Genomic DNA, 26,965 nt, shown 5'->3' with positions numbered 1-26,965 from the left:
ACACCTCAGCAAGGACACCAAAATAACCTTGCCTTGACCTTTGTCTTTCTGTGTCTCAGGTTCTCATTTAGAAAATGCAGAGAAAAGCTGTCCCTGAGGTCAGCCAGCAGCCTGAAAATAAAGGAGGTTTAAAAGAGTTTTCTGTAATGCTGATGTCGTAAAGGCACTGAAGAAATTCTAGGAATGTGCTCCTCTGAGCAGAGCTCAAACAGCAGGAAAGGATCAGATGCAGATCTGCCATCAGGTAGTGAGGATGTAACAAAATACCGAGAAATTCCATGCAAAAACCTTCAGTGCAGTACAGACTGAAACTCTGGATGTACAAAAGGGAAAGTGCAATTGTGTGAAAATGCTGAATTCCCCTCTTTCAAAAGAAGTGCTTGGTTTGAAGTGTAGAAATGGTATTTCTGTGTGGTGAAGGAGGTTCAGAAAATGGGGGGATTATACACAAGTCATTGACTTGTGGTTTTAACTGAGCACTGAAAAAAAGGAATCAAAATTTCACCATGTGGTATCTGAGGCTCATCAGCAGAGCTGCTAAAATTAGATCCCAGCACAGCCCTTCCCCACGTGTGCTAATGAAGTGTTTGATAGCAGCAGCAGCTCCCTCAGAGGAAGCAGGACCAGCACTGCCCCTCTCACTCCTGGGCCAGGCTTAACCCTTGGTGAGAGCAGAGCCTTTCTGCTGTTCCCTACTCCCAGCAGGAGCCAGAATTCCAGGTAATATCCTATTTCATCTCTGCAGTTCAGCTCCCACACAGCCCACTCCTGCACTGGGGCTGGCTCACAACCCCACCAGCAAGATTCTGCTGATCTTAGAGAGCTCTTCAGTCTCTCCAGTGCATTCCAGAGAAAATTCCCAGACTTCCACAGGTTTTTGTGACATAGGAAAAGTCACCTGACAGAGACAGGCCTTGCCTTATTTCTGCTGTGGTGCCAAATCAGATGCACAGGAGAAATAATTATGTTTGTGCTTCATATAACACACAGTTCTAATCTTGAAGGAAAAAAAAAAAGCTGATGTATTTTAGGTGGATTTTCAGACAAAATACAGCTTGAAACAGAGATTTGACTTTGAAAAATGTAACCTAGATAGCTAAGAGGTAACAGAGCTGAGAAGTGGCAGACAGGTATGTTGAGTGTGCTTCGACTGATGGGTGCTGTCTGCAGTAAGTTGCTGCTATCAGAAATCTACATTTTACTGCTGAAATTGTAGGGAGCAATCCTCATTTCCCAGGCTTCTGGCTCAGAAGGAGGGCCTCACTTCTGCAGCAGCCCTTTGTAGGCTGATTATTTTTGATTTTCTGGCACTTTTCCTCATTTAAAAAAGGGGCTGGTGTGGTGCACTGAGATGCCTGAAGTTTCTAGTTCTCTTGAAGTGATGCTCAGCTGCCCTTGTACTGCTCCCTCCCTGCTGGAATAACTAAATTTACCAACATTTAATGGTCAGGTGGGTGCTGCTAAGGGGCTGCAGGGAGGGGTGCATCCCTTAAAACATCTCTTCACTCTTGGGAGGCTGTCAGCAAGCTTCTAGCTGCTAAAAAATCCTGCTACCGCTGGAAAGTGAAGGAAAGGGAATTCTGGCAGCTCTGGGGAGGGTGCAGAAGTTGTTGGGTTGGATGCTGAAGTTTGTCACTCGCTGCCACCTCCAGCCTGGCTGTGCCCTGGGGTGCCCCAGCTCTGCTCACAGCTCGCTGTGGCCTCCGTGGTGAGCAGGAGCAGCTGGGGCAGGCTCCAGCCGGGATGCTGGGTGCTGGATGTGGGATGTGGGATGCAGCAGCTCCGGCTGATGCAATGGGACAGCAAGCAGTGACCTGGCCCGGCCCCGCGGCAGGACCGATGGAGGGGGGCGGCTGCGAGGGACGGGCTGCAGAAAGCAAAATTCGCTGCCTTTTTCTTGCTGGGAGCTTTCATCAGAGCCCTGCGGAGGGACGCGCTGACAGCGTTGTCATTTCTGGCCCAGCAGCGCCCAAAATAAACCGTGATTGCATCGCAACATCGGGCTGGGAGAGGCCTGAGTGCTAATTAAATAAATTGGGGCGGTTCCGACCCCGGACTGCTGCTGCTGCCCTGGGTTGTGCGGGAGAGGGGACGGGATGGGCAGGGGATAGTGAGGGGGATGGGGTGGGATGGAAGGGAAATGGGGATGGGGTGGGATGGAAGGAGAATGGGGATGAGATGGGGAGGGGAATGGGATGGAAAGGGGATGGGATGGGGTGGGGAATGGGGTGGGATGGAAGGGAAATGGGGATGGGGAGGGGGATGGGAATGGGATGGAAAGGGGATGGGGACGAGATGGGGAGGGGAATGGGGTGGGATGGGGATGGGGTGGGGAGTAGGGTGGGATAGAAGGGAAATGGGGATGGGGATGGAGTGGGGATGGGGAGGGGAATGGGATGGAAAGGAAATGGGGATGGGGTGGGGAATGGGATGGGATGGAAGGAAAATGGGCTTGGGGATGGGGATGGGGAGGGATGGAAAGGAAATGGGGATGGGGAGGGATGGAAAGGAAATGGGGATGAGATGGGAATGGGATGGGATGGAAGGGGAATGGGGATGATGAGGGGAATGGGGATGGTGAGGGGAATGGGATGGGATGGAAGGGAAATGGGGATGAGGATGGGGTGGGGATGAGATGGGGAGGGGGATGGGGTGGGGAATGGGGTGGGATGGAAGGGGAATGGGGATGGGGATGGAGTGGGAATGAGATGGGGATGGAGAGGGGATGGGGAGGGAAGCAGCCGGGTCCGATAGCAGCCGCTGGTGTGAGCTCACTCGCATCCCGCGGGACATGAGCTCACTCAGTGCAGGGCTGTGGGAAGGATTGCATGGTCGGGAGCTGCAGGATGGCCTGCGAGTGATCTCATCGCAGCCCCCGGGGAAGGGCGCTGGCTGCTGCCAGCCCGGCTGCGAGGACTCAATCTCCATCCCCACCTCAGCAATTAGTGATTGGCCTGCGATGACATCACTGATGACAGAGCTAACTGGGACAACACAGCAAAATTCCAGGGGAATTTCCCCTTCTCCAGGAGCTTAGCAAATAAAAGGATTTTGACAGGGCAAACGCAAATCTTTCAGCCCAGATAATGTCATTGCAGATTAAGCATCCTTCTGCCACCAGCTGTCCCTGTAAACAGCATGGGACAAAACAACCTGGGGGTGACCCTAAATGAGACACTTATTCAGGCTTTGGTGAAGGTTGACAAAGGATGTTGTCCATTCTTTGAGTCTCTTTTGAGAGAGAAGCATTTCAAGCAGCACACTTCCCCTGCCCCCAACCTTTCCTTCCTTGAGGTCTTCTGGAAGGTTTGGTCCCTTTGAGCTTTAAATGCCCTGAGGGTTTAATTTTCAGCACCAGTGCACTGCCCACCCACCTGAGGGGGAGGGGAAGGATGCTGTCAAACCAATTATTTGATTCTTTGGGATTACCTAAAAAGTTGTCATGAAGAGTGAGGTCACTTAACATTTAATCCCTGTACCTTCAGAAGGGGTGTAAGTCAGAGATCTAACTTGCTTTCCTTTTCTCCCTACTAATAATATCTACAATTCACATCATATTAACCTTTGTTTTTCTGCAGCATTGTCCAAACGCACAATTTATTGCCTATCCATAACCTGCTCTAAAGTTTATAATTCCAAAATGCTGCGCAGCAGATTTCATTGATTCCAAATTTCAAGTTTAGGTTGACAGTAAAAAACCAAGTGAATATTTCAGTGACTTGTTCTGCTTGTGTTCAGCTGAGCCCTGTGGAGGAATGAAGGGATATTTATCCCTTCTGGGCACAGAGCTGAGGGGCTGCAGAAAAAGCTGCACCATTTAACAGTGCAGTGATCAGTGAACAGCAGCCCTGCACAAATTAAATGTTCTTCTTTTGACTTGCTGATAATAACGACGGTCTCACTTGCCTGCTTGTCTTGCAGGGAAAGTTTTACCTGATTATTGAGGAGCTGAGCCAGCTGTTCCGCTCCCTGGTGCCCATCCAGCTGTGGTACAAATACATCATGGGGGATGATCCATCCAGCAGCTACTTCCTGGGTGGCATCCTCATCATCATGTACAGCCTCTGCAAGGTGAGCAGCACCTGCTGAACATTCCCTGGGGGCTGGGGCAGGAGCAGAGGGGGCAGGAGCAGGGAGCAGCAGGGCTGAAGGGACAAATGCTGCTTTGGCTGTGGCTGTCCCTGCCCAGGAGCACCGCCTGCTTCAGCTGCCAAAGGCATTTTGCTGCCCAGCATGTGGGCATTGCTGGGCTGGGGGAGGATCTGAGCCTGCTCCCAGGGTTGCATCAGACTCATGAAGTCATTGCTGCTCTGCTCATCCCTCTCTGCAGAGGCTGCAGGAGCAGGGGAGCTGGTCCTGGGGGAGCAGTGCTGGCTGGCTGCACACCTCCAGATGTCACACAAAGGCAGGCTGCAGACGCTCACATGGCTGTCTCTGAGCTTTCCTCTGCCACTCACAGCTCTGAGTGCAGCAGGGAGAAAAAGCAGCAGCCAAGTCCTGCCTGGATAAAACAGGTCCTGTTCTAGGTGCTGCTCTGGCTGATACAAGTGATGGGCAGGAGTAATTCATGTTTCCTCAAACATAAGAGCACAAAGTTGGTACAGTTGTAAGTGAGTAGGTGTGAGTTAGTCAGAGGAGTCCCAGGTCTAGAAATAATTGTATTTCCAGTGGTGTGTGTTAAACCCTGCCCAGGGGCAGAGCAGTAGCTGAAGCAAACTGTGATAAACCAGATGTTCACCCCTCTGAGAAGGGAAGGGCCAGGCTTGCTCCATCCCAGATCCCTGTCTGTGCCTGTGGCTTTGCAGGAGCAGACTGAAAAATGAGGAGCAGAGAATATATCCAAGCTGGAAACAGCTCAGAGGAGCAGAGCAATGCTGCATTAGAGAGTATTGTGCAGGAATAGGGTCCTGCAGCCCCTCCTGTCGAGGGCTTTACAGTTCTTGTGAGCAAATCAGGCAGAGGAGGTCGTGGCCAGTGCTCAGAGCAGCTCAGAGCCCCAGCCAGGAGCAGAGCAAGCAGAGCCAGGACAGGAGCACACGAGGCCAGTGCAGCTCCCTGCACAGCCCTCAGCCCCAGCTCCTCTCCCTGTGCTGGGGGGAGGATTGGTGGCCCTTTCAGAGGTGTCATTGCCTGGAGCCACTGCAGTACCCACCCCCCTGCCCCTCTGGCAGCTCAGGTGGGCAAGAGCAGATTTTGAGTGATCTTTCTTGTTCCCTGCTTGCAAAAGTAACTCAACTCCTGGAATAGCAATGCAGTTCCAGGTGCCATTTCTTGCACCTCAGAGTGGGAAGATGCAGGTGGGGAATTCTGCTCCTTGGAGCAAGGGGAGCCAAGCTCAAAAGCACAGCTGGGATGAAGGAGCCTCCCCAGCCAGGGTCAGAGAGGCACTCACCCAACAACTGCAGGGCACAGCCCAGCAATGGGGCAGCTCGGGGGGAGGATGAGGAGTCACCCCAGCTGCTGGGGGTGCAGAGCAGGGGGATCTGCAGCAAGGCACAGCTCAGCTGGACACCAGCACCTTCAGAGCACAGCTCAGTGCCTTGGTTTGAGCAGACAGGTGTCTGCTAGGAAGGCAGGAGACTCCCCTAAAATGGAAAATGTAAACCCCCTCCCTCCAAATTATTATAATTCTGAAATTAAGGGGCTCTCGGGCAAAGATGTGGGAGTAGGAATAACAGTTCTTTATTAGGGAAGAAAATAAAAGTAAATTAAAAATGCAGTAATACAAAACAAACCACTGCCAGAGTCAGAGCAGCCCTGTCCCCCTGTGGGTCAGGGAGGTGGCAGCAGCCCCATCCCAGGGTGGCTCAGCCCTCCTGCAGTGCCAGCTGTGCTTCTGCTGGAGCAGGATCCTGCACAAGGGGGGAGTTTTCCTCTGGAGCTCCAGGGCTGGGGGAGATGGGCCTGGGCTCCTCTGGGGATGCAGTGGGAAGAAAGCTGCTCCTCTGGGAATGCAGTGGGAAGAAAGCTGCTCCTCTGGGAATGCAGGGGGCAGAGGCTGCTGTGCTGTTCCCAGGTCAGATTGGATCCAGGTAGGAATGCTCGGCTCCTCCCCTGGGCAGAGCATCTCCCCATGGATGATGGAATTTTCTCAGCCATGCAAGGACACTCAGTGGCCATGAACAGCAGAGATCTCCTGGAGGGAGGATTGGCTGTGGGAGAGATAAAGAAAAAACTGCCCCATGAACAGCAGAGAGCTGCCCCAGCTCTGACAGATGGGGACAGAACACACACCCCAGCTAAATCCTGCATTTCTGACCTAAGACACTCAGCCATGAGCTGAGGCCTCCAGGGCTGAGCTTAACTAGAGCTGCTGGGCCCAGGAGCAGGGGCTGTGGGAGAAGAGCTCAGGTGGGGCTCCTCAGGGCCTGGCAGAGGTGGGAACAGCTCCTTAGGGGTTAACTTGATGTTCCTGTCCTGTGAAGCCTTCCTAGGGAGTGTTGGGGTGATCTAGATCGGAAAAGCCTTTTGGGAAGTCTGTCCAGGTCAGGGTGAGCCCTGTGTGCACACCAAGGCTTTGCTTGGCAGTGGAAGGAAAGGGGGAGCTCCTCTCCCAGAGCAGGGCACAGAGCCCTGGCTGTGCCCATCCCATTTCCAGTCCCCAGAGCTGCAGCTCCAGCTCCTTGCCTGAGACACTGAAAATATCCCCAGAGGAGCCCACATTAGCAAAGCCACAAACCACATTAAAAGAACCACAGAAGCCAGTTTGGCACTGAGAGCTCCTGGCAGAATTCCAGGGCTCAGCTGGGGCTGGGGCTGCATCCCCTTCCCCTGCAAAGGGCAGCAACACTTCCAGGAGGCTGCTTGGAGCTGTGCTGGTGCCTCTGTCTGCACTGTGGAGCCATGAGCCTCTGGTTTTGGTGGAGAAATCCCAGGTGCTCACACACAGAGCATCCAGGTTGGATTTTGTGCCTGTCCTGAGCAGCAGCACTCCCTGTGTGTGACCCAGTTGTGAAGTGATGGCTGGAGCAACAAAAATGGGTGAGAAATGGGTGTTGGCCCTCTGAAACACGCAGCTTTTGGGGGTGCAGGGGGGGATGAGGGGGGAACATGGGCCGGGAGAGAGGGGACATTGGAGCAAAGGCACTGGAGTCATGCTGGAAGCAGGAAAAGCTGGGGCTTGCACTAGGAGAGCAAGGGCTGACCCCCATCCTTGGTGGGAGATGGGATGTCTGAGGCAGTGGGCAGCCCCAGGTGGTGGCTGCTGAGTGGGGGCATTACTGGAAGGAGCCTGGGAGCCCTGTGTGTGCTGCCTGGAAGCAGCATTGGTGCCTGCATTTCCTTCCCCATGCGCTGCAGGATGAGCTCATTGGCATTCCCTGCAGTGAGCCCACTCAATCACTCTCACCAAAAACACTCCAGCAGCAGAAAACCAACTCCTCTCTCTGCCTCTGTGCCTTTGCAGTGCTCCTTTGCACAGCCTCCCCTGCCCCAGGTGACAGCCAGCAGCTCCTGCTGTGCCACCAGCCCCAGCTGATCAGTGACATCCTTGCACTGTCACTTTTTCACATCTTTAGTTCTGTGAGCTTTCCTTGTGCTCTGCCAGCAGGTAGGGGAGAGAGATGATGGACTGGGTTAGGTTTTCAAGCTATTTTCATTTTCTTTCCCCCTTCCTCCTTCCCTTTCCCTTCCCTATGAGAATGGGTTCATTTTAGCCCTTCCCTGCTTAGTGGGGTGGACAATTGTCCCCAGCCCAGTCTGGTGCCAGCCCCTCTCTGTGTCCTGTGAAGTCCCCACTTTGCAGTCAGCTGCTCCCAGAGCTTTTCTGGCCACCCTTCCCCACTGTCAATTCCCATTTATTACATATTTCATGATCACTATGAAATCTTTTTTGGCACTATTGTTACTTTTTCCCCTCTGAGTATCCATTTGGAGAATGTTTGCTGAGTTTCTGGACTCACACACACACACACACACACAGAGGTTTTGTGAAAATTATCTAAAATGGGATGTGCTTTTTGCAGTCTTTTGACATCTGTGGCCGTGTGGGAAGTGTCAGGAAGGCACTGAAGGTCCTTTGCACCCCCCAGGTAAGGAGTTAAACGTGAAGGAGCAGTCCCAGAGGTGGAACCTTGTTCTTGCTGAATGATAAAATGGAAAATTGCTCAGGACCACAGAACAAAACAATGTTAGCCCACGGCTGGACAAGCTGGAGGCTCCTGTCAGGCGTGTCAGGGACCTTTTCTGACATCTGCCCTGCCCCAGCTGTGGTGAGAGATTGTTCCTGTTCTGTCTGATTGGAAGCTCTGTGGAATGTGGATTAATCCAACTGCAAGGAGCTGACAAAACTTTGTAGTGCAGAGTGTGGCAAGGACTTTGTGGTGCCTGATGTGCAGTGACATTGAAGAGACCCTGCCATGCACAGGAATTATCCCAGGCACTGCATTCCACAGGGCTGATATTTAGACCTGCTGCAGTGACTTACATTTTAAAAGGGTAAATCAAAGGCTGTAGAGGAAAGGAACCTCATCAAAGTTAGAACTTATCTTGCTTATTCCCTGAGCTTGGGCTGGTCGTTTTCCCTCAGCAGGTTTCTGTTTCCCCTAAATTTGTTACAGTGGGAGAAGCAGCATTTACCTTCCCTGTGTCTGAAGGGGAAGTGGGCAGCCTGTGGGCACAGCTGCTGTTACTCTTTCTTCTATTGTCTCCTGCTTGCTAATAATAACAATAATCCCTCCCTCCATCTAAACACCCCTGCAAATGATGCTGAATTAATCCTCTCAGCTCCCTGTTGAGCTCATTAAATTCCATTATCCTTGCTGCACGAGTAGAGGCCCTAAAAGATGGAGTCAGCTCCAGGGGAGGGGCAGACAGGGAGCACAGAGCTCCCCACTCCTCTGTGCCCACATCCCCCTTCCCCACCAGTGACAGGATGCCCTGTGGGGAGCCTGGGGGTGAAAAGCAATCTTTGTGCACATTTCCCCTTCCAGCCCTTTGACATGGGGTCTGTTTCTCCCCACCTCTCCCTGACAGAGCTATGGAGCCCGTGCCACGAGCCAGCAGTGCAGTGAGGCAGGAGACATCTGTGCCATCTGCCAGGCAGAGTTCAGGGAGCCTCTGATCCTTCTGTGCCAGGTAAGCCCCAGACCTGCCCTGCTGCCATTCCTGCAATGAGCTCCTGCAGTGGGGAGAGGCACAGCCAGCCTGGGAACTCCTGAAGGCCTTTGCTGGCTCTTGGTCCGGCTCCTGGTGGGTCTTTCTTGCCCTGGGTGACCACTGGGTTGTGGCAGCTGATGGGGTGAGCGTGGCTGTGGGATGGGCACAGCCTTGTGGGGCAGGGACTGCAGAGCCTGGGGCTAGAGTGAGCAGAGCTTTACCTGCCCCTTCAGAGGGCTGGGTAGATTTAAAACTCCCTTTTGGTAACAGGGTTATCAAAGAAAGCCATCCTGTGCACCAGAGGTGCCTCTTAGCCTTGCTAAGAGTGAACATCTGTGCAGATGTTTCCAAGCTGGAAGCCCCAAGAAGCTGCTTTTGGATCTGCTTGGCAGAGCTGGGATTTGAGGAGTGACACTGCTGCTGACTCCTCAAGTGTGAGGAGTTCCAGCTTCTCACAGCTCCTCGTGCTCCCTCCTTGCTCTTTTCCTGCTCTCCCAGTCTGGGACTGGATGCTGTGTGCTGGGGAGAGCCCAGGGAGGGGTCAGTGCAGAAACCAGAGGATGAGAACAGACATTTACTGGAAAGGGGAAACTGGGACTGCAGAATAAAGCAGATGCAAGGAGCAGGGGGAAGAAAGAGGTTGTTAGAGCTTAGTGAGGACTTAGGGGACTGAGGAGGGAGATCAGTAAAGGAAAACCCTCTCAGCTCCCCTGTCAGTCCAGGTGTTGTAGACCTTTGCAGTGTTTCTTTCTAGTGGTGTTATTAAAGACCAGAGCTTTGGAAAACTGGGGTTATTTCCCACACCCTGTGAGTGCCAGCTGCACCAGCTGCCTCCCCACTGGTGGTGTGTCCTGGTTTGAACAGACAGGTGTCTGCTCAGGAAGGCAGGAGCCTCCCCTGAAATGGAAATTGTAAATGTAAACCCCCTCCCTCCAAATTATTATGATCTTTGAAATTAAGGGGCTCTCAGGCAAAGGTATGGGAGCAGGAATAACAGTTCTTTACTAGGAAAGTCAAAAATACAAATGCAATAGTACAAACAAACAAAAACAAACCAGTGCCAGAGTCAGAACAGGAGCTGACCCCCTGTGTGTCAGGGAGGTGGCAGCAGTCCCATCCCAGGGTGGCTCAGCCCTCCTGCAGTGCCAGCTGTGCTTCTGCTGGAGCAGGATCCTGCACAAGGGGGGAGTTTTCCTCTGGAGCTCCAGGGCTGGGGGAGATGGGCCTGGGCTCCTCTGGGGATGCAGTGGGGAAGAAAGCTGCTCCTCTGGGAATGCAGTGGGGAAGAAAGCTGCTCCTCTGGGAATGCAGTGGGGCAGAAAGCTGCTCCTCTGGGAATGCAGTGGGGAAGAAAGCTGCTCCTCTGGGAATGCAGGGGGCAAAGGCTGCTGTGCTGTTCCCAGGTCAGATTGGATCCAGGTAGGAATGTTTGGCTCCTCCCTTGGGCAGAGTATCTCCCAGGGGGATGATGGAATTTTCTCAGCATGCAGGGACACTCAGTGGCCATGAACAGCAGAGATCTCCTGGAGGGAGGATTGGCTGTGGGAGAGATAAAGAAAAAACTGCCCCATGAACAGCAGAGAACTGCCCCAGCTCTGACAGATGGGACAGAACACACAGCCCCATTTCCAAGCTGACACACAGTCCCTGTGTCCCCAGCACGTGTTCTGTGAGGAGTGCCTGTGCCTGTGGTTTGACCGGGAGAAGACGTGTCCCCTGTGCCGCTCGGTGACTGTGGAGACGCTGCGCTGCTGGAAGGATGGCACCACCTCTGCCCACCTGCAGGTGTACTGACAGCAGGGCAGCTCACCAGGCACGGAGCAGGAGAATCCCAGGAGAATCCCAGGATCCCTGCTCAGCTCTGTTGTCAGTCCTCCTTCCAGCTCTGAGCCAACAGAGCAATTGTGACTGGCCAGAAACTTTGTGCTCAAAGGAAGGGGAGGTGTGGGTTGTGCTGTGGCAGACTCCAGGGTGTTGCTGGAGCTTACAGGGCTATAATGTGTCTGGGATGTTTCCTATTTTCCTGCCCTTTAAGTATGGACAAACACTGTGTGTCCAGGGCAGGGGAGTGTGAGTGCACGTGCTGAACAAAGCTGTGCTCTGGCTGAGCTGCTCGACATCACCTGGCCCTACATTCCCTGAATCCATGACTTTATCGAATTTCAGAGCAGCTCTCTCTGAGAACTCTTCCCAAGCAGTGCTTCAGAACCTCGTGTCCACAGCTGCAGTTACAGAAATGGCATTTCCCATTTCCCAGCTGCTGTTTTTCCAATTGATTCCACAAATGGCATGTGCTGTCACTTCAGGAAAATCACAGGGAGCTTGGGAAGGACCCTGCCAGTGAAGCTGGAAATGACACCTCCTTTCGCTGGAAATGTTCTTCCTCTTTAATTTTCATGGTGAGACTTTCCCAGTCTCTGGGGAAAGTTGAGTTGGGTTTGTCTGGATGGAAATCCAGCACCTGACTAAGAGCATCTCACAAACTCAGTGTCCCTGCCCTGTGCTCCTCAGCCAGGACCTGCCTGGGTCCTCCAGCAGGGAAAACCAGAGCCTTGAGCTGCAGCAGGAGCTCCTGAGGAAGGAGGCAGGAATGAATAGGAATTAAGCCCACCCTGTGGCTGAGCTCTCTGCTGAGGTTCTCCAGCAGCACAAGCCCTCAGAGGGAGCTGCTGTTTGTTCTGGAGCTTTCCCTGTCCCCAAACCACCTCTGCTCCCACCCCCCGGAGCAGCAGCATCCCCCCAGCTCATTGCCATGGAAATGGCTGGAGGTGACAGCCCCACCTGAGCCATCAGCAGGAGGAAGCTCCTGAGGGAAGGAGGCTGTGTCTGTGCTGATGGAAACTCCACAGGGGAGGAATTAAAGCCATCAGGAGCTGATGGGAACAGGAGTAAGGCTCCACATTTCTTTGGAAATAAGCTCAGTGTGGCTGAGGAGGAATGGTGAGAGCAGAGCCTGAGCTGGGCAGTCCAAACCTGGCTTGGGAGGTCCAGGGAGCAGAGGAGGAAAAGCCTTACTTTCCAAACCAAAGTGATGTCAAATCCTTGTCTAATGGATCCTGTGCTAAGCCAAGGAATCTCATTGCTCTCTGCAATGGGAATAGCTCCCCTATCTTTGGGATGGGACAGAGTTCAGAATGGCAGGGAGCAAGGTTTTCATTTGGCATAAAAAATGTTATGTGTGATAGCCTGGAATATTCACCAGGAAAAGGGGAAATCAGTGATTCCATGGGCAGGCAGTTTCTGAAAGGCCTCAGTGTCACTGCAGTGCCACTGAACCCAGGGCTTGGTGTTTCTGATTTCAAAGTGTTTGAAAAGCTACTTCTCATTCTGAATTTTTTCCCTAAATGCTCCTGGGAAATGTGTTTGGAGGAGTCTAGGAAAAGCTCTGTAGGAGCCCAACTCTACAGAAAGTGTGGGATACACTGCTTCAAAATTCAGTTTTTATTGGTGGTAAAGCAGGAAATCAAGGGGAAAGGGTGGGTTTGCATTCTTAAAGTTTTGGGGTTTTTTTTGGGATGATGGTCCTACCTTCTCCTAGAACATGACACTTGGACCAGAAAACATCCAGGGGAAACTTCAGTTCCAGTGACAGCTGCTGGGAACTTGTTGACTTCCATGGGAAAACAGGAGAGGCTGTGGAAGGAAATTCCTCAGAGAGAGGAAATAAAACCCAGAGCCTTTTTTTTTTGCCATTGAACAGTTATTTTTCTTTTTTTTTTTTAATAAATTCCTTATAAATATGTACAAAGAGTCTCAGCATATGAAATTCCTTTTACAAAAGAGAGAAGCCCCATCCAGCCAGGACCAGGAGCCTCCTGGAGCTCCAGGAACTCTGAGCACAGGCCCTGCCCTTGCTTTGGTGAGGGAGAAACCTGCACAGTGACCCTGCTGGAGTTTCATCCCAATGGTTCTGGAGCAGCAAAATGCCAGGAATTGGGTATTCCCTGCCTCTCATTCCCTTGGCAATGCCCCTGGGAGAGACTGGGGAATTCCCAGTGGCCTCAGGATTAACGAGGATGGGAAGGTTTTGTGATAAACTGTGGTGAATAACTGGAAAAAGGATGCTGTAAAAACCCAGGGAATTAAATCCCATTGCAGCTGGGTTTGCTCTGCTTGCTGCCACCTGTAACTACTGCTGGAGTTACTAATAAAGATGTAACTAAAAAAGGTGTGAGTAATGATGGTGTAACTAATAATGGCCATTTCATCCCCAGATGCTTTCAGTGAATATTTATCAAGCTCCAGAGTCTCTTCCTGTAAATATTAAAAACCTTGAGAAATTCAAGCACTTTAGTAATTCCCTCAGAGTGGACCCTGAAGTCACATCAAAATTCATTTCTGTACTCAAATAAATATTTGGGAAAAAAAAAAAAAAAAAAAAAAAAAAAAAGGTTTGTGTTTTGTGGTGTAAAAACCCAAGGCAGGAGCAGCAGGTGAGGATCCCTCCCCTCTTCTCAGACTGGCTGGTCCTAGGGAAGCCCAATTCCCATGGTATTTACAATTCCCCCAGCCCTTGGATCTGGAACTGGCATTGCCAGAGCCTCCTCCTCACCTGCTGTGATGAGATGGAAAGTTCAGCTCACACGGAGCAGAGTTACACAAGAACAAGGATGAGTTTGAAGCCTGGATTGAGAATCAAATTTGCTGGGAGCAAACTGGCTCCAAGGAAAGTTGTGCACCTGTTGGGGAGCTGAGATACAGCCAGGAGGGCTGGACATGGACAGTGTGTGTCCAGGATGCAGCGTGGAGCCTCAGATAGTCTGTTCTGTACATGCTCCATGCAGGCTCCTGCCAAGAGCAGGGACAGATGTTATGTAGGAAAATTGAGTGTTATGTGCTACTCTGTCCTCACTGGGGCCATTTTTCACAGGGCAGTGCAGTTTTCCAGCTGGGAATGCCTCATTCCAGGCTGTCTGTGGACAGACACTGCACCAGTTTAACCAGTTCAGTTTGTCATGGATTTCAACAGCAGGAACTGCTTCTGCTCATGCTGAGGGTTTAAGAGACCTTTATAACTTTTCCTGTGATACAGAAACAAAACAAACTCACAAATCAGATGAAACTGGTTCAAGAAGCGTTTAAGGAGGATTTAAGGGAATTGCTTTAGCAATGGGCTTGGCTCAAAAGGAATTCCTGCCTGCCTGCTGTGAAGCAGGGGATGGGATTTCCCCTCTGCACTGTCAGCTCCCTGCTTGGGGTGCTTTGCTGGAGTTTGCCTGGGTGCTGTGGGACAGCAGCCCTGGTCCATCCCATCCTTTCTACCTGCTGAGAATCCTGCTGGGGAAGAGGAAGGAGTGTAGAACTCCTGGGCCAAGCCCTCCCTGGGGTAACCAGCATTGCTGGTGCAATGTGAGCAGGTGGCAGAGGAGCTGAGCAGCAGCCCACACCAGGCTGCTCTTTTACCTTGGAACATGGAATTCCAGGTTGTGCTGGGAGCTGTCTTGGCAGAGAACTGCTTGAAAAATTCATGAAGAGTTCCCTCCCAGCCTTGCTCCGCGCAGACTATGAGCTCATAACCGAGCTCTGAAACCCGAGAGGGCTCTGTGTCTCCATCGGGAGAGCCCTCCCCGGCCCTCCCAGCTGACCCAACCCAGGGATTGCTGCTGCTGTGAGAAAACAAAAGGGCCAGAGGGGAACTGTGCCGGTTTCCTGCCCACAGGAGGGGACTGGGAATTTCCAGGGAGTTCACAGCACCCTTCCCTTTCCGTGCAAACACCAACCAGGGGAAAAAGCAGATCTTGTAGAAAGGATAAAAACACTCCTTGTCAAAAAATGGAGGCGTTCAAGGATAGCAATTACACCACAAAATGTAAGGCTTTGACAAATCTGTACCCTCAATAAGGAATTCCAGTTCTGTACAGGGAATTCTGGCTACAAAACTCCAAAACTTCACCCTCACTTCAAGAGAAACATCCAGTTTGGAACTACAAAAGTGAAGCAAACCAGGAACAAGGCAGGATTTGGGGTACCACACCTGCTCTGGTTTCCACTTGGGAAGCACCATCGATGTGGCTGTTCCATGCTGGGCAGGACAAGTCTTTTAACATTTTTTGCTGACTGTTTGGAGTCCCTGAGGACAGCAATCCCCTGGGAGCTCTGAGGTTTGGGAATTTTCACAGACAAGCCTGTCCACGGAGGGCTGGGACTGGGGGAGGTCAGCCGATCCCTGCACTGGGGCTGATCACAGATTTGGGGGTTCTCCCAAGGTGGGGAGGACAGAACTTCCTTTCCTTTTCCTTGGCTGTGCTGTTCCAAGGGAATTGAAGGACTGGGAGCAGCCTGAAGGCTGCAGTCCCCACCAGCCAGGGCAGCAGGAGAGCCAAGGGCAGTGCCAGCTGTGTGCACAGGGAAAATGGAATAATGCCTATTCCAGGTGAGAGGTTTGTTACATTCAGAGCTGATAAAGGTGAGGAATCTGTGGGAGAGCCTCTGAGGGATGTGACCCAGCTCTGGGCCTGTCCCAGGGCTGGGGAGGATGTGCAGGGCAGAGCTGCAGGGGCTGTCCCCTACAGCCAAGTGTCACATCCATGGGTCCTGTTCAAGTGGGACTTGTGCAATTCCACAGGCACAACTTCACTCCCACATGCCAGGGGATTCCAGAAATTGCTATTTTTAAGGCTCTCCCCAGCACTGGCAGCACTGCTGGAATCAGCTGAGGCTCCTCCTTTTGTTAGAAGAATTTGTCCTTGTTTCTGTAGGAGACTGAGCTGGGAAGGGGTTCAGGATGCTGAGGATTACTGAGCATCAGGCCAAAAATGGCAGGAAAATGTTTCACTGGCCCCTGTGGCTCTGAGACCACCCAAGGGACACGGACAGACAAACGACACGGAGCTACACCACCCCTCCCAACACTGCACATCACCTAAGGCAGGGCAAGGTTCTGCACTAGGAACAATCTGCTCTTCCAGCAGAGCCCTTGCTGCTGTTTGGGAATGGACTTGGATCAATATCAGCCAGGAAAATGTGTGCAGGGGCTCAAAACACTGCGGTGAATATTTGATAAAGGGAGAATTTCGCTTTCAGATTGCTTAGAAACATTTCTCCTGCAGCAGTGGAAAATGCAGGGTCTGACTGGACACAGAGGCCACTCGGCTTCTTCCTGGGCTGGGGGAGGGGTGGGAAGTATTTTTAAAAGACAAGGAGCCGAATTCCCTTCAGAAATCGGGTTCTAACATTCCTTTATGCCTTTGAAAATGCCCTCCCTGCCATGGCAGGGTCAATTTTCTGGTGCAAATATCTGAAGGTAGGAAAAATGTTTCAAAATAACTGTGCACAGGTTCCTGTTATGTGGAAGGTACCCGAAATCTGACAGGTAGTTTTGGCTGCAAGGAAAAAAGTGCTCAGTATGAGACTGAAAAAAGCCCTTTGACTTCTAAGGCCAAGTTCTCCTGTTATCCCCTGCTCTAGTGATCAGTCTGGATAAGAGATCTCTTCCCTGGTTCACGGGATGTGGGACTGAATAAATCACCATGCAAGAGAATTCCCAGCTCTGGAGCTGCAGAAAGTGCTGCTCTAGCAGACTCTGATGTGCACACTGCAGTGGAAAGGGCCCTGTGTCCTTTCCACCTCAGTGCCTGCTGCTTCCCAAGCTCCACACTGTCAAAAGAAAAAGAACTGCTCCAAAGAAAAGGAGTTTTATAAAGTTCTGGGGTAGATTATTTGTTTTGTCTTAGTTTCTGCAGAGATTGAAAGAAAGAAAAAAAAATAGCACCTTCTCAACAAGTCTTATTTTTTGCTATCTTGTGTATAAATATCAATAACCAAAATAGATCTTTCCTTGTCCCACGTTTCAGAACATCCTCTTGGGGAAACCGTAGCACCACAGAGAGGCAGTTTAGCCCCAGACAAATATTAAATGTAGCACCAGAGAGACTAAAGTCATAGGAAAGCTGCTCTCCCCTGGTGCCAGAGCATGAATATTTACACACACAAACTGCTGTCCGAGCTGCTCCGCACCCGCTCCCCGCCACGCCTGGGCCGTGCCCGCGCTGCAGCACGCTTGGAATTCTCAGGATTACTAATCTGGGTGTAGAGATTCCTCCTCATCCTGCTGCATAAACGGGCCAGCAGGGCAGTGGGTGGTGTCCAGCAGGCCAGCAGCAGTGCCAAGGCTCGGCCTGCAGGAGCAGGGCTGCTCACAGCAGCGATCTACAGGGAATGTCGCTTACGCTCTCGACAAGGCATGCACGCGTCCACGTCTGCATACACAGGGGTTACATTCTTCTATATATAAGCAGGTTTTGTGTCTCTGGTTTGCTGCTGGGCCCTTGAACAGCTCCTTCCGGGCAAATCCTCCTTCTCACGTCGCCCAAAGCACTTCCAGCATCTCCCACTTCTTTCTTTCTCTCCACTCCTCACAGCTGCTGCTCAGGCTCTGGATTCCCTGGAGGAAAAGGGGAAACAATTTTCTCCAAGGGCACAGGGTTTGTTCCAGCCTAAGAAAGCAAAAAAAATGGGGTTGGGTGTTAATTATGTTGATGCATTCGGTACAATAAAAGCTTCTTTTAAATTTATGCTTGAACCCTCCTACTAAATTTATGGACTAGAAGAGGAGTGGAGTTTATGGGGAAGAGGGTTTGTGGCTCAGACAGGAGATGATGCCTTTGGCCCTGGGTACTGCAGATTTCTGGGAGCTTTCCCCCTTGCAAGGCTCCTTTTGGGTGCTCCATCTTCATTTACATCGCATTAACAAAAATGTGAACTTTTAGGGAAGTCATTCAATTTGTTCCAGGTAGGCAGTGGGGTGCACAGAGTATCACAGGAGACTGCAAGAACTCACTCATTCCTGCCTCTGCCACTGATTAGATTTGTGGCCTTGGGCAAACACTGCTTTCAGTTCTGCTGCAAAATGAGGGCACTAATAACTTCTTTGCCTCACAGGTGGGCTGCGAGCCTTAATTAATAAAGTGCTCAGAGAAAGGCACCCATCTAAGTGCAAATTAGCAGGAGAGGTGCCCGAGGGGCATCTGCGATGAAATTCCCATTTCCCAGCGTTTGTCCCCCAGTTTGTTGACAGCAGCCCTGGCTGGGGCAGATGCCATGGATATCTCGTTGGCAGGCTGTGACAATGAGAGATCCCAGAAAAAAGCCAGCACGGAGATAACTCTGCGGGCCGGGATGAGGTGATTTCACCGCTGGGAGAGGGGGACTCGCTGACGGTGCAACTGCAGAGCCATGAGGTCACAGGCTCATCAGGGCTGGCCAGCAGCTCCGGGGCAGATGCTGAGCTGCCTTCCCCTGTCCTGCCTGCTCATGCCAGCGGGAAGGTAGCAGGAGGCAGCCTTGGGATGGGCTGAACCTCCCGGGACACAGGGGAGTTGTGGTGCTGCCACGGCCTGTGAGCAGAATCACAGAGTGTCCCGAGTGGGAATGGACCCACAGGGATCATCAGTCCAGCTCCTGACTCCAGGACAGCTCAGCAATCCCACCCTGTGCCTGAGAGCAAAGGCAGCCTCGGGGCTGTGACCTTTCCCTGTTCCAGCCACCTGGAATGTCTCTGGTTCCTCCTCTGCTTTATCCCAGTTCCTGCCAGCTGCCCACAGGATGTGGCAATTCCAGCCTCTCCCCTCATTCCCAGCCTTGCTTTCTCGTTTCAAGGAGTCTGAAGCAACAGTGGGAATGGCTGGGAGGAGGAAGGCTGGGATGAAGCACATTTCCAGCCTGGCTGTGATCGAGGCCGTCAGCCAGCCCCATCCCAGGGCTGCTGCATCTCCATGCTCCATCTCCCACATCCCACCTGCCCTCTGGAAGTGCTGGAGCATCCCAAAGTGCTTCAGCAGAGCTGCCTGGCTTTTTTGGCAGAAGGGAAATAGGAGAGGTGTTTGCTGTGTGGAGGGGGACAGACACAGCTACACAAAACCAGCAGCTGGGCACAGGGAGTCAATGCAGAGCTGCCAGGGATAGCCCAGGGCTTGGAATGTGCCCCTGCTCAGCCTTCCTGATTCCCTGTGCTCAGGGACAAGCACACAGCACCACGGGATTCTCCAGACCTGGGGAACATCACCAGCAGGGGATTTGGATCCCTCACTCCCCACACAAATGGCAGAATTCCCCAGAGCAGGGCACAGCTGGGGCTGTGAGTGTGGCACTGGATAAAGCAGGAGGATGTGGCTGCCTCCACTCCAAGAGGTGAGGTATTTACTCAAGCTACACTGAAATAAAGAATTCAGGAGTTGATTAAAGGATTTCCTCCACAGCAAAGCCATTTAATCTGTATTTATTATTTCTCCTGTAGCAGCACTTCCAACTGCCAGTCTCTGAACCTTTGTCCTGCTGTGCCACCATGGCTGGCAACAGATCATCCGTGGTGTCACTGTATTTTACAAACTGTCTCTCTGTGTCACTTAACGTATAGAAAATCTATAAAAACCTGTAAAAGTTGATAAATCCTTGAACATCTTGAACTCCAAGCAATAAATCTGCTCCAGGGCAGGCAAAGAGCTCAGCACAATGTTTATGCATCTCACAAGTCCCATTCTAAGGGCTTAAATGGCTCTTAAGTTTTGCATCAGCCTCGTGCTGGCCTTCTGCAGGAAGGTGAATTTCATGGAAAGAATAGAAGAGAACCCCAGAATTCTGGCCCTGAGCCCATCTCTCAATAAACCAATTTTGAATATCCTAGGCTGTGTTAAAGCCATTTCTGGGTGCATATTGGCTGCATTGCCAGTATCTGACTCATTAATGGAATATACTTTGAGCCAATTCTGATCTCATTTACAGCACCGTAAATCCAGGGCAACCCAATTGACTCCAGTGGAGTTACTCCAAATTTCCCACAATAGGCACTCAGCAGACAGAGCAAAATTTGGTACTTTGGGTCTGAAAAAGGCTGAGCAAAGCCAAACTACATCCCATTTGTACTGGGGTGGATAGTAAGTTGGAAAGAGAACCAGCATATCCCTTCTGTAGAGCTGCTGAAAAATTGATTATTTTATGTGCCATTCTTAAAGGGCTGAAACTTTGGGGGAAACCGTCCACAACTATCAACATTTTCATTTCCTTATAAAATAAAAGGAATTATGGCTGAGTGCCTATATGAAAAGCGCAGTGTCTATTGGAAACACGGATGGGAACGATAGGAAAAAATTCACTTCCTCTGAGATTGTTTCATGGGGACTGACATTCCCTTTGGTGATGCATCCCTCCGTGCCTGGGCATTTAGGGAGAGACAGATTTTGCTCAGAAAGTTACTCTCAACCATGGCACAAATGAAGCAATAAGGTTATGAGACAACAAATGGCTTTGGTTACAAAACCACCTCAGCCAACCTCGCCACATCCCTGTGCTTTAACACGCACAGGCAGCTCCACTTCCCAATTATCTGGAATTCCCCAGCCTTATCCCACAGCTTTACAAAAAAAAAAAAAAGGAACAACAAAAAAAGCTGCTTTACTCATGGATGCTGAGTGGGATGGGCATGAAACGACTCAGGTAGGGGGTCCTGTGTCTCTTAGCACTTCTCTGACTGATTTTTATTCACGGAGGGGAGGAGAAGCCACCTTTAGGCAGCACCTGCACGAAGCCAGAGAAGAGTTTGAGCTCCCGGCTCCGGCAGCAGCTGGAAAAAGGAGTTCTGCTCACGGCTACAGTGTCAGCGTGGAACTGCTCCCTTTGAATGGATTACAGGGGCCACTGGCTTGGCACACGTCCCACCGCTAATAAAGAAAATAACAGTTATTGATATATTGAAAGGGAAAAATATATCCAAGGGCTTGGATCGCTGAGGGCAGGGACTAAACGAGGCACAATCGCTTCCTGCTCGCACAGCAGCAGCTTAATGAGCGAACAAGGGCTGGGCAAAAGCCCTGTCAAATTCCCAAGCAGCCCCATCCGTGTACGCTCACACTTCATTAGCATCTCCGCGGGAGATGGAAGGGCAACTTGGAACACCGAAAAACAATTAGGAGGGGGTTCAAGAGTGCTAGGGACGAACTGCGAAGAATGGTGTGTCCGGGAGATCTTTGCACAGGAAGAGCAGGGAACCCAGACAGTAAAAAAACACATTTGGGCTCCAATCCTCCCACAAAGACTGTCCTGCCTGGCCCCAGTCCACCCCTGGAATGAGCCATTCCTGGGCTGCTGTTTGTGCAAACTCTGGTGTTTGTTTGTCGGGAGAATTAATGTTGGAGGTTTTCTTTCTTCCATTTAACTGTGAGGCTGGGGTGAGGGTGGCAGGGGACCTTTGGCTTTTTTGAGCAGGATGCTTGCCACTGGGAAGGGCTGGCTTTTTCCTGATCCAGGAGGATAAACAACAGCCTGCCTCTTTGTGTGAGGGACACGCACGGGGTGCACCAGGCTGGATGTTTGTCCTGGTGCAGAACCAGCTCTCTGCATCTCCACTGCCTCTGGTCCTTCGTTTGCTCTGCTCTCCTGCACAGCTCAGTGGGACACCTCCAGAAATCTTATCAACCCGGTTTTAATACAGATAATTAACTGCACTGAGACTTTGGACAGAGTGGCTCTGCATGAACCTCGCAGCAAACAGTGGGGGGAATTCCTGGCAACACAGTGGGCACGGAACCAGGCTGGTGGAGCTGGCAGGGACAAGTAGGGTTTGATTTTAATACACTGCCACTCCTGAACTAACAGAGCGAAATACAAGTGACATTGTACGCCAAACTGGCACCTGACAACTATACTTCATGCCCTGGTTGGATGTTTCAAGGTGATGTCAGATTACATATTACAAAACTACCAGTTGCAAAGCATCCCTCCCCAGATGGGTCCGCAGATGCAAGTTGGTCACACGCAGTGGCCCTAATCCTGCTCTCACTGCCATCACCCAGGGCTGTGAGAGCAGCAGGGGCTCCCTGGGGCTCGGGACTATTCCCTGAGCTGTGCTGCTGAGGGAACAAGCACCAACCTCCTGCCTCAGAAGCCGTGTGTACGCACACAGCAGCCAACGCTGCTGCCTCTTGAAAAAGCAGGAGGGGAACTCGAGGAATAACCCAAGCTGAAACTGGCCTTTTCCTCTTTTCTCCATTCCTTCTGCAACCACCAGATCACGAGACAAAGGCTGACTCTGCAGGGCACTCATTAACTGTTCAAGTTACTCTCCTCTTACCAGCCTTCCCATGAAATCCCAAGATCACAAGTGGTTAAGAGGCTGGACTTCCCAGCTTGTTGCAGGACAATGTTATTGTCACTGCAGAGTTCTCTGAGATTGGCAGGAAAATGCCTGTTTTGTTCAGAAATACTCTGCTGAGGTAATCAAACACTGTCTTACCTCATCTCCAAGGCTAACTGAGCTCGCTGCACTGTCACTGGGGCTCTGAGACACTGCAGACTGTCAGAAACCTCCACTGGTGTAAGCAAATTACTGCTCAGGATGAAAAGATTATTAATGGCCAGAATAACTGAGGAACTGAGGTGCAGATGACACAGTTAATTATTCTGGGCTTGCATTGTATTTTCATCTGCAGCTTGGTCACTTGTGCCTTAGCAGCCTGGCAGGAGTGGGACAGGTTGCACACAGGGACAGCCAGGAGTGCCACCAGCCTGTTCATCTCAGCCTTTATCCCTGAAACCGCTTCCCATCACACACCAGGAGCTCCTTTTCAGCCTTACATGTGTATTTGTGTCCAGGAGCATTTGGAGGCAGCTCAACACTGTCTGTGGCAGCCTTTGAAGCCAGGGACAGGACGGTGCTGCCCATGGAATTCACCTCGGAGGTGCCCGGGATAAGCTTGGCTTTTCCACAGCCTCTCATCAAAGCCATTTATAAGCAACTGGTGGGCAGAAATGGAAGTGAGGACTCCAGGATCAACAGCAGAAGAGACTGGGGGGAAAAGAATAGTGTCTGCCCAATACACCTTCCCAAAAATTAATACTCCAAACAGCTTTGGCCTCGTGGGATTGCCAGCAAGTCTGGACTGTGTGTGTGCACGGATCACCAGGGCCAGCTGACAGGCTCCCTCTGCCAGCCCTGCTCACCTGCCACCTTCTCTGCTTGGGACAGAGTCCCAGACTGGGCAGGGAGGAATTTCCCTGGCTTGTCAGAAAGAAAAGGACATTTGAGACATTAGATAAGGGAGATCGCTGCCGTTCCCCCTTGGATTTCAGCTCTGTTTGTGCTCAGAGAGGCCAGGAAGGCAGACGGATGGGTTTGCTTCCAAACACAGGAACCAAACTTGCCACAAACTGATGGAGAGGGAGAGATGTGTTTGCTCTGCTCCTGACCACAGTCCCACACCACTGACACCACCTCTGAGGCACCATCCAGTGTTTGCTTTTATAGAAATTGAGGCTTCAATTCATCAAAAGCCCACAGTTCTTCTCTGTTTTTGTTTCAAAGAAAGCTTTCCAAAGGTGACCAGCGGAGCCTCCCACCAGACACAGCAGTAGTGGCTCAGACGGATGACAACAATGCCCCCCCACAGTGTGCACACACACCGTGCAAACCAGACCTGCTGGAAAACCTCATTTTTAAACTCTCTGATAACCCGACTTCCCCTCCACACTACCCTATCCAAGCTGGTGGGATACCAGTGCACGCTGAAAGTTAGACATGGACTGAAATTGTTTCCTGAACACAGACGGACACGGGGCGGGGGGGTGGGGGGGTGTTTATGATGCAATTCACAGCACCCAAAAGAGGAGCCCGTGCTCCTTAGATCTGTGGTGACAAATCCACGACCCAAAGAACACTAGAGAGCATCCAAAATCCCTGAGGTGATCCCACATATGCTTAGTATCCCTGAGTGCTCCCAGGGCTGAGGGTGCAGAGCTGTCCCCACAAGCCCCGGAGCTGTCACCACGATGACAACAACGAAGGTTACAGGACCAGGCATGTCCTGTTTCCCTGCCGCTCGTTTGCTCAGTGGCTCTGGAACACAGAACCAGCAGTAACTGGGCTTGGGTGCTTTTTCTGGCCACTGGCTTGGGACCCCCCTCGGGGAGAACCCCCAACACTGGGGGGGCATTATCCAAATTATCCAAAACACAGAGCCAATGTCCCAGCTGCCCCCTGGAAAGTCCAGCGGGGACATTCCACCACCCAGCGACCTCAGCGATGGGTGCCCACCGCACCCGCGGGTCTAAAGCCCACCAGGGAATGACAGGACACAGGGAAAGTTCTTCCACGCAAAAAAGGGCTGGAAGTTTGGCAGGCACGGATGTGCGGGGCATCCTGCAGCTCTCGGGACCGGCAGCCTGGGCAACACGGGACCTGCTCGGCTCCCCCTGAGCTGCCCCCATGCTGCCGTGCATGGAGCTCAAACTGCCCCACGAGAGCACGGGTGGAGTGGGCGGAGGGGACCCACGGCGGTGGAAGCCGTGAAAAGTTCGGGGAAGGGGAAACGGGGCGTTTGAGGAGTCCTGGGAAAGGGGGAGAGGACAGAGGGAAAGTGAGGATGGAGGGGACAGTGGGGAGAGGTGAGAGAGCGACAGGTCGGTGCGACCTGGCGCCGGCAGTCTAAGGAGAGGAAGAGAGAGGGAAGAGGAAGAGGGATAGGAAAAGGAGAGCGATCGGTGCGAGCCGGCAGCACGAGCAGCCCGTGGCTCGGTACGGTCAGCCCCGCGGCCCGGCGAGGCGCGGGTACCGCGGACAGCGCGCTCCGCCGGGCCGGACCGAGCCGAGCGCCGCGCCCGCCGCCGCCCCGTCCCGCGCCCACCTGTTGCGCGTCCCGCCTGCTCCCCGCTCCGTCCAGCGCCCCTCTCCCTAGAGGCTCCTCCTGCGGATCAGCCAGGCCAGCGCGGCCGCGGGCGTGAGCGCGCAGAGCAGCCCCGCCACGGCGGCCAGGCGGCGGGCGGCCGAGGGGCCGCGGCCCCGCGCCTTGCGCCGCTGCTCCAGCTCATCGCCCAGGCGGCGCAGGCGGGCGGCCACCCGGCGGGCGGCGGCCTCGGGCCGGGCGGCGCGGCCGGGGCCGCAGGGGCTGCAGGGCGCGGGGGGGCCGCGCAGCGCGCACGGGCACATGGCTGCGTCCGCTCGCCGCCGAGCCCGCCGAGTGTGCGGCGGGCGGGACGCGGGCGGGACACGGGGGGGACCGGGGGTTACATCATCCCCCGCGGGGCGGTGCTCGGCCGCGGGCGGAGAGGGGGGAGCGAGGAGACGGCGCGGGAGTGGGGGGCAGGGGGACAGCGGTGGGGCGGTGGGACGGTCCGGTGTCCGGCGGAGGGATGGTAGGGAGCGTGGGGATGGAGGGACAGCGCAGGGATGCAGGTGGTGGTGTGGGGATAGAAGGACATGGGGGGGGCTGGGGGGAACAGTGCTGGTGTGGTGGGACGTTCTGGTATCCAGGGATGGGTGGGAGTTCGGTGGGACCATATGGGAATGGATGGATGGGTGGGTGGATGGATGGATGGATGGATGGATGGATGGATGGATGGATGGATGGATGGATGGATGGATGGATGGATGGATGGATGGATGGATGGATGGATGGATGGATGGATGGATGGATGGATGAATGGATGGATGGACGGACGAATGGACTGATGGACGGATGGATGGATGGATGGATGGATGGATGGATGGATGGATGGATGGATGGATGGATGGATGGATGAATGGATGGATGGATGGGATGGATGGATGGATGGACAGTGTTGGGATGGAGGGGACAGCACGGGACACGGGATGGAATGACAGTGTGGGACTGGGAGTGGAGGGAACAGAGCTTGTGTGGTGCAAGATTCTGGTATGCAGGGTGGGAGTTTGATGGGACAGCATAGGAATGACAGGATAGAATGGGGATGGAGGGAACAATGTGGGACAGAGAGGACAGTGGGGAAGGTGGGACAGAGGGGTCAGCATGGGGATGGAGGAACAATTTGGGGATAGAGAGGACAGGGTGGAACAGAGAGGACAGTGTGGGGACAGAGGGAGAGTTTGGGGATAGACGGGAAATGTGAGGAAGGTGGGACACTGTAGGATAGAGGGGATAGCATGGGGATGGAGGGACAGTGTGGAACTGTGAGGATAGAGGAGACACTGGGGATAGAGAGGACAGTATGGGGACAGTGTGGGGATAGAGGGGACAGAGGGGATGGTGTGGGGATAGAGGGACAGTGCGAGGCTGCAGATGACTGTGGGCTGGAGGAGGGGACAGCAAGGAAATGCAGGGGGGCAGTGAGGGGATTACACAGAGCTGGAGCCGATTTCATCACCCACAGCATTACGGATTCGGATCACATTTCGGGTGGCCGAGGCAGGAGCGCGCAGCCCCCGGCTCTGATCTGGGGACTGTGGGACCTCCCTGGCTGCCAGGGCATGGGAGCAGGGCTGGCACCCCCGGGCAGGGCTCCCTGCACCCTGGGGATGGACACGGGGGGCTCCCTGTGGGTCAGGAATCACCCCAAATTGGCCCTGTTTCCCCCACCCCGGCTTTGCAGAGAAGTTTCTGCAAACCTCCTGGCAGATCATCCCAGCCCATCCACCTTCCCTGGAGCAGCCCCACACCCTGGGGCAGGGGCACCTCCTGGTCTGCAATCCCAGCACTGGCAGGGCTCACCAGCACGTGCACCCCAGGGAGACACCTCCTCTAAGTCCCTGAAAGTGATTGTTTTGTAGGGAAAACAAGTCACAGAATCACAGACTGGTTTGGGCTGGAAAGGACATTGAACTCCATGCCATCCCACCCCCTGCCATGGGCAGGGACAGCTTCCACCATCCCAGCTGCTTCCAGCCCCACCCAGCCTGGCTTTGGGCACTGCCAGGGGCAGCCACAGCTGCTCTGGGCACCCTGTGCCAGGGCCTGCCCACCCTCACAGGGAACAATTCCCAATTCTCAATATCCCATCCAGCCCTGCCCTCTGGCACTGGGAAGCCATTCCCTGTGTCCTGTCCCTCCATCCCTTGTCCCCAGTCCCTCTCCAGCTCTCCTGGAGCCCCTTCAGGCCCTGCAAGGGGCTCTGAGCTCTCCCTGGAGCT

At 53.0% G+C, this 26,965-nt stretch overlaps 2 protein-coding genes across 6 annotated transcripts in view; one reads left to right on the top strand and one right to left on the bottom strand.

The window, feature by feature from the left end:
- RNFT2 (ring finger protein, transmembrane 2) overlaps positions 1-13,456 on the top strand; it is a 29,607-nt gene extending 16,151 nt beyond the window's left edge. For all 4 annotated transcript variants that reach the window (XM_072936146.1, XM_072936143.1, XM_072936144.1 and 1 more), the window contains exons 8-11: positions 3,922-4,071; positions 7,965-8,030; positions 8,974-9,075; positions 10,756-13,456. In XM_072936146.1, coding sequence (XP_072792247.1) covers positions 3,922-4,071; positions 7,965-8,030; positions 8,974-9,075; positions 10,756-10,890 — 453 coding nt within the window. In that variant the 3' untranslated portion in view covers positions 10,891-13,456. The remainder of the gene's footprint in view (positions 1-3,921; positions 4,072-7,964; positions 8,031-8,973; positions 9,076-10,755) is intronic.
- Positions 13,457-16,803: 3,347 nt separating this feature from the next.
- Positions 16,804-25,076, bottom strand: HRK (harakiri, BCL2 interacting protein). Of its 2 annotated transcripts, none has more exons than XM_072936151.1 (2): positions 24,708-25,076; positions 16,804-17,479 (listed from the first exon to the last, which is right to left on the bottom strand). In XM_072936151.1, exon 1 carries the CDS (start codon positions 25,007-25,009, stop codon positions 24,755-24,757), a length of 255 nt encoding a protein of 84 aa, XP_072792252.1. In that variant the 5' UTR covers positions 25,010-25,076; the 3' UTR covers positions 16,804-17,479; positions 24,708-24,754. The 2 variants fall into 2 exon arrangements, with proteins under 2 accessions (XP_072792252.1, XP_072792251.1); XM_072936150.1 differs by having other exon boundaries at positions 16,804-17,531; positions 24,708-25,067.
- Between the last annotated feature and the right edge of the window lie 1,889 nt (positions 25,077-26,965).

Source organism: Taeniopygia guttata, chromosome 15 (genome assembly GCF_048771995.1).
Source record: "Taeniopygia guttata chromosome 15, bTaeGut7.mat, whole genome shotgun sequence".
Lineage (NCBI taxonomy): Eukaryota > Metazoa > Chordata > Aves > Passeriformes > Estrildidae > Taeniopygia > Taeniopygia guttata.
The sequence above is the reverse complement of the archived record's forward strand: the minus strand, read 5'-3'. Positions and strand labels throughout refer to the sequence as shown.